Below are 7,039 nucleotides of genomic sequence, written 5' to 3'. Positions count from 1 at the left end.
ACCCCCATCCCCCCATCACTGGAAACATTTTCTCAACATCCACTGTCCAGGCCATTCCGCCCCTTTGGTTGACACAGAAATGTACAGCATGTAAACAGACCCATCGATCTAACTCGTTCATGCTGACCAGAATCCTAAATAAATCTACTCCCATTTGCCAGCGTTTGTCCCATATCCCTCTAAACCCTTTCTATTCATATATCCATCCTTTTAAATGTAGTGAGCGTTTTAAATGCTGTAATTGTACCAACCTCCACTACTTCCTTTGGCAGCTCGTTCCATACACACATCACCCTCTGTGTGAAAAAATTACCCCAAAAATCCCTTTGAAAACTTTCCCCTCTTACCTTTAACCTATGCTCTCTGGTTTTGGACTCCCCCATTCCAGGGAAAAGACCTGAGCTACTCACCCTATCCATACTCCTCTTGATTTCATAAACCTCTAAGGGTATACCTCTGGTCTCCCACGCTCCAGTGAAAATTGCCTTAGCCTATTTAGCTTCTCCCCATAGTTCAAACCCTCTCGTGCTGGCAACATCCTTGTAAATCTTTTTGCACCTTCTCAAGTTTCATAACATCCTTCCTTTGGCAGAGAGACCAGAATTGCACGCAGTATTCCAAAAGTGACCCCACCAATAGCCTGAACCATTGCAGCGTTGCATCCCAACTCCTATACTCCGTGTTCTGCTTTTGAATTGCTTTTTGAAGGGTCGTGTTTGTTGTGATGTAGGAAATGCAGCAGCCATTTAGGGTTCAGCTGCCTCCCACAAGAAGCAACATGGTAAACCTAATGTTTCCTCTAAGCCTTGGGGCGATGCACTACCCTGATGGTCTCTGTGCTGATTGGTAAGCCGATGTCGGTCTTAGCAGTGAATTCAGGTTTTGGATGAAGCTGCAGCTCAGGCTGGCCTAGGAGGTCTGCGCCTGGATTGAAAAAGCGAATAAATGTTTTAACTGATCGTTCACTGTATCTGTGGAATGGAGGAGGTTTGCCAGATTGACACCTGGAAGGAGCGAATTGTCTTCTGAGAATAGACTGGCTTGTTTCCAAAGGAATTTAGCTATGGGAGAGTTGTCTTGTTGGAAATATCGAAGATACTGAATGATCTAGACAAGGTGGATGTGGGAAGGATTTTCATCCTTGTACTTAAGTCCAGAGCTAGAAAACATTGTTTTAAAATTAGGGATTGTCCTTGAGGACTGAGAAGAGAATGTTTCCTCTGAGTTAGAAGACTTTAGAATGTTCTGTACCTGTATGTGACCATACAAATTCGGAGCAGAAGGTGGCCATTCACTAAGATTATGGCTATTTTATTTGTAACCTCAAATCCACATTTTCACCTGTCCTTATAACCTTTCACCCCCTAAACAAGAATCTACTGACCTATTGAAAATATTCAAGGCCTCTGCTTCCACCACCTTTCCAGGAAGAATCATAAAGATCTACTGCACAGAACATAGCCCTTTGGCCCATCAGCCTGCACCGGTCAGAAACAACCACCTAAATATTCTATTTCCAATTTCCAGCACTTGGTCCATAGTCTTAGACCATAGGTCCATAAAATATAGGAGCAGAATTAAGCTATTGGGTCTGTTGAGCCACCTCCACCATTTGAACATGGCTAATATATTTCTCAACTCCATTCTCCTGCCTTCTCCCCATAATCCTTACCAATTAAGAGCCTATCTATTTCTGTCTTAAAGACATTTAATGACTTGACCTCAACAACCTTCTATGGCAACGAGTTCCACAGATTCACCACCTCCCACCTGTCAAAATTCATGCTCAGCTCAGTTCAGTTCTGAAGGGTTGTCTCTCACTCTGTCCAGACCTCTCAGTATTTTGTTAGTTCCAATGAGGTCTTGTATGCCTTGGTATTGCAAATGCACATCTAAATACCTCTTAAATGTTGTGAGGGTTTTCTGCCTGTACCACCCATATATGCAGAGAGTTCTAGCTTCTCACCAGCCTCTGGGTGAAAAGATTTTCCCCTCATCCCCTGTAATCCTCCTGTCCTTTACCTTAAATCTATGCCCCCCCCACATCCGATCATTAATCCCTCCATCAAGAGAAATGTTTGTTCCTGTCTATCCTATCTATGCCTATTTCAATTTTATACATCTCAGTCATGTCCCTTCTCAATCTCATCTGCTGTATAAACAACAACCCCAGTCTGTCCACTCTTTCTTCATAACTGAAACTCTCCAGCCTGGGCAGCATCCTGGTAAATCTCCTCTGCACCATCTCTAGTTCTATCACATCTCTCCTATTATGTGGATTCCAGTACTGCACACTGGCCTTACTGGTAATTTGTATAGTTTCAGCTAACCTTTCTGCTCTTAAACTTCATACCTCAACTAATAAAGGCAAGCATACTATATGCAGCCTTAACGTTATCAGGTCAGGTAGATAAAGTGGTTAAGAACTGGTGTACATACACATCAAGATTCCTCTCATCCTTGGTGCTTAGGATTGTACTGTTTAGTATGTATTCCCTTACCCTTGTTTGACTTGCCCAAATGCATCACCTCATTTATCTGGATTAAATTCCATTTGCCAGTGATCAGCCCATCCATACCAACTTTTGTAATCTAAGGCTGTCCTCCTCAGCCATCTAGACTCATTGAGTCTGCTCTGCCATTCAGTGAGATCATCCTCAATTCAAGCTTTGCTCATGAGACAACCAACCTACTGCAGTAAACTGCTGGCTGGCTGCCAACATACTTATATCCTTCCTTAAACGATGCAGGTGACTAATATTATGCACTGTTCTCCAGAGGCAGGCTCACTCTGTATAAATGAAGTGAAACCTCCCTGGTTTTGAATCCAATTCCCTTCTGATAAACTATAGCATTCTATTAGCTTTCCGCATTACTTTTTGTACCTGAACACTAACCTTGTGATTCCTGTATGAAAACAGATCCTTCTGTATTTTAGTTCTGCAATCTCTCACCACTTAGGAAATTAGTTTTTTTATTTTACCTGCCAAAAGGGGTATTTTTGCACTTCCCACATTATATTCAATTTGTCACATTTTTGCTCATTTCATTCACTTAACCGATTTGTATCTTTTCATCTCATGTTCTGTTCATATCTTAGTCAGCAAATTTGACAACCATAACTTCTGTCCGTTCATGTAGGTATTTCCTAATCGAACTGTTCATAGATATTACATACCTATGACGCAGTTGCGATTTGATTGCAGGCCTCGTGTCATAAGTAGGGACACTACCACTGCGCCACCATAGCGTTCCCCGTCCCTTCAACTAGATCATTTATAGAGTCATGGAGACATACAGCCCGGAAACAGACCGCCCAAGCCGACCATGTTTCCCAAGCTAAACTAGTCCCACTTGACTGCTTTTGGCCCATATCTCTCTAAGCCTTTCCTAGTCGTGTACCTGTCTAAATGTCTTTTCAATGTTGTAACTTATATAAATTATAAACATTTGAGGTCCCAGCACTGATCCTTGAGGCACACTGCTTATTACACCATGAAAAGACCCATTGATGCCTACTCTCTGCTTCCTGTTAACTAGCCAATCTTCTTTCCATGCCAATAGCCTATCCCCCTCCCGCACACCATGAACTTTGATTTTTAATTTTTTTATATGACACTTTATCAAACACTTTTTGTAAATCTAATTACTGCACATCAACTGGTTACACTTCACCCACAGCATGATATGTCCCAAGGGACTCCCAATTACTTAGTTATGATTTCCCTTTCACCACACCATGTTGACTCTACCTTGAAGCTATACAAAAACCCTACTAAAGCTACTCTACTAATAGATTCTGACATGCCCACCATAACAGATGTTAAGCTAACTGTCCTGTAGTCTCCTGCCTTTTGTTATCTTTTTTGGATGAGGCGATTACACTTGCCATTTTCCATTCTAATTGGATTGCTCCTGCATCAAAGGTTCAACAATGTTTTAATCATCTCAGTAGCTACTTTTAGCCATAGAAAGTCCATCAGGATCTAGGCCTTTGTCAGCCTGCAGCTCAGTACTACTTCCCGAGTGATTCTGATGTCCCTGAGTGCTTTCTCTCTTCCATTTCACAATGTATTGCTGCTTCCAGGATGTTATTTGTGTCCTGTAGACTGATGCAAGATATGAGTTCAGTCATCTGTCATTTCCTTATTTTCATTATTTATTCTCCAGTCACTCTTACTAACACTCTTGCCAAAGCTCACTGTATTAGCTCCTCTAAATATTTAGAGAAGCTCTTACTGTCTATCTTTGTTTCTGGCTAACTTTCTCTCATCTTTTAGTTTGATGCAGTCTTTAACGTGCAACTAGTAGAGTTGAAAAGGGAGAGTCAGTTGATATGGTATATTTGGACTTTCAGACAGTGTTTGAGAAAGTCCTGCATAAGAGATTATTGTGCAAGATTAAAGCGCATAGATTGGGGGAAGTGTATTGAGAAGGATAGAAAACTGGTTGGCAGAGAGGAAACAGAGTAGGAATTAATGGGTCCTTTTCAAATTGGCAGACACCACTAGTGGGGTGCCACAGGGATTGGTGCTGGGACCCCAGCTATTTACAATATATATTACTGATTTGGATGAGGGAACAAAATGTAACATCTCAGAGTTTGCATTTGACATCAATTTGGGTAGCAGGGTGAACTGTGATGAGGATGCAGAGATCCTTCAGCTTGATCTGGACAGGTTGGGTGAGTGGACAAATCATTGGCAGGTGCAGTATAATTTGGATAAATGTGAGGTAATTCCCTTTGGAAGCAAAAACAAGAAGGCAGTTTACAACCGGAATGGCTGTAAATAGGGAGAGGGGAATGTGCAGTGGGACCTGGGTGTCCTTGTGCACCAGTTGGTGAAGGTAAGCATGCAGGTGCAGCAGGTGGGAAAGAAGGCAAATGGGATGTTGGCCTTCATTGCAAGAGGTTTCGAGTACAGGAGAAGGGACGCGTTGTTGTAATTATACATGGCCTTGGTGAGGCCACACGTAGAATATTGTGTGCAGTTTTGGTCTCCTTTTCTGAGGAAGGATCCTCTTACTCGCGAGGGAGTGCAGCGAAGGTTAACCAGACTGATTCCAGGGATGGCGGGTCTGACATATGAAGAGAGATTGACTAGGTAGGGTTGTTTTCACTGGAGTTCAGATGAGTGAGATGGTGGGGGGGGATCTCAGAGACTCAAAATTCTAACAGGGTAGATGCAGGGAGGATGTTCCTGATAGTGGGTGTGTCCAGAACCAGGAATCACAGTCTGAGGATTCGGGATAGACCAATTTAGGACTGAGATGAGACATTTCTTCACCCAAAGAGTGGAGAGTCTGTGGAATTCATTACCACAGGAAGTAGCTCATGCCAAAACATTGAATGTATTCAAGAGGCGACTAGATATAGCACTTGGGGCGAATGTGAGCAAAGGTTATTGGGAGAAGGTAGGTTTAGGCTGTTGAGTTGGATGATCAGCCATGATGGTGGTGAATGGCGGAGCAGGCTTAAACTATCTTCCATGTTTCTATGTCTAGTTAACCAGAGAAGCCAGTGGAAGTGGGGTCATTGAATACTTTTAAAGCTGACGTAGATTGATTCCCCCTTGCATAATAAGGTTATCAGGGATAGATGGGAATGTGGAATTTGAAACACAGAAATTCAGTCATGATTATTGAATGGTGGAGTATGCTGAAACAGCCGAATTCCTCCTACTACTTCGTATGTTCGTAGGAAATGGTTGCACAATTAAAAGAAAAGCATGAATGAGAGAGGAACAGAAAGAAGTGCGATCAGGTTGGGTGACACGGGGTGGGAAGAGGCTCTCAGTTGGGCCACATGACCTGTTTCTTTTCTGCTTTCGGCAGGGTTAAGAGTAGTCCAACCATCAGAAATGAGAGACAGTTATGGCTTAACACAAAACTTGAATGCCAGAAAGGAACGGATAAGAAGATCAAGTTGATAAGTTTAAGGGAATGTGTCATTGTGACAAAAGATGCTTTGAAAGTTTTTCTTAATGTTTCAGTTGACATTTCATCTGGAGAGCTTGTGTGTTTAATTTCACTTCATCTTAAAATATAAGACCGTGGTGAAGAGATGGACTTTTGCCTTGGAAATGTGCATCTGATTTACTTTGCCGTTAACAGTTCCTTAATAAGCCTGAAGATTATGATATCACACAGTAGATATTGGTTTTCAAATAATGAATTCTCTTTCCTTTGCAGTTATAAGGGTGCAGGATGGACAGTCCACAATGGTGAGTACAGCTGCCTGAGTGCCTCATCCAGTCTAAAAATGTTGTATCTGCACTGTGCAATGAGTGGACAACCAATCACCATTGACTAGAGTAGCCACTAATCTGTCTGAGTGCAATGTTCAAATTTGTGGAATGAGTTCAGGACATCTTTTTTTCAGTTGAGAGACTTGTTCCATACATGCAGCCTCTGCGTGAAAATGTTGCCCCTTATTAATAGTCCCGAGATAATATCTTTGCTATCTTTCCCTTTTCACCTTAAACTTATGCCCTCGAATTTTGAATTCCCCTACCTTGGGAAAAGACCTTGGCTATTCACCCTATCCATGTTCCTTCATGACTTTCTATTGAACAGCACTTGCTTAATAACCCTAAGTGTGCAAATAATTACATGGACAACCAATTTAGGATTGTTGTACTTGCAGTGTACTGGAAACCACATAGATTAATATGTAGGACTCTAATTTGTAGACAAAAAGAATATGTGCACATATAGGTGATTGCCATGAGAAATAAATCAACCAAATCTGTCTGGTTTATAAATTAAACAAAACTTGACATTTAACTGTCAGCGCTGAAAATGTGTTGCTGGAAAAGCTCAGCAGGTCAGGCAGCATCCAAGGAACAGGAGAATCGATGTTTCGGGCATAAGCCCTTCTTCAGGAATGAGGAAAATGTGTCCAGCAGGCTAAGATAAAAGGTAGGGAGGAGGGACTTGGGGGAGGGGCATTGGAAATGTGATAGGTGGAGGGAGGTCAAGGTGAGGGTGATAGGCCGGAGTGGGATGGGGGCGGAGAGGTCAGGAAGAAGATTGCAGG

General features: G+C 42.3%; 1 protein-coding gene across 3 annotated transcripts in view; it reads left to right on the top strand.

Moving 5' to 3' along the window:
- mrps18a (mitochondrial ribosomal protein S18A) overlaps positions 1-7,039 on the top strand; it is an 89,912-nt gene that overhangs the window by 666 nt on the left and 82,207 nt on the right. For all 3 annotated transcript variants that reach the window (XM_043687260.1, XM_043687258.1, XM_043687259.1), the window contains exon 2: positions 6,193-6,224. In XM_043687260.1, the coding sequence (XP_043543195.1) occupies positions 6,193-6,224 (32 nt within the window). The remainder of the gene's footprint in view (positions 1-6,192; positions 6,225-7,039) is intronic.

The sequence above is a fragment of the Chiloscyllium plagiosum genome, chromosome 3 (genome assembly GCF_004010195.1).
Source record: "Chiloscyllium plagiosum isolate BGI_BamShark_2017 chromosome 3, ASM401019v2, whole genome shotgun sequence".
In the NCBI taxonomy this organism is placed as follows: Eukaryota; Metazoa; Chordata; class Chondrichthyes; order Orectolobiformes; family Hemiscylliidae; genus Chiloscyllium; species Chiloscyllium plagiosum.
The sequence above is the reverse complement of the archived record's forward strand: the minus strand, read 5'-3'. Positions and strand labels throughout refer to the sequence as shown.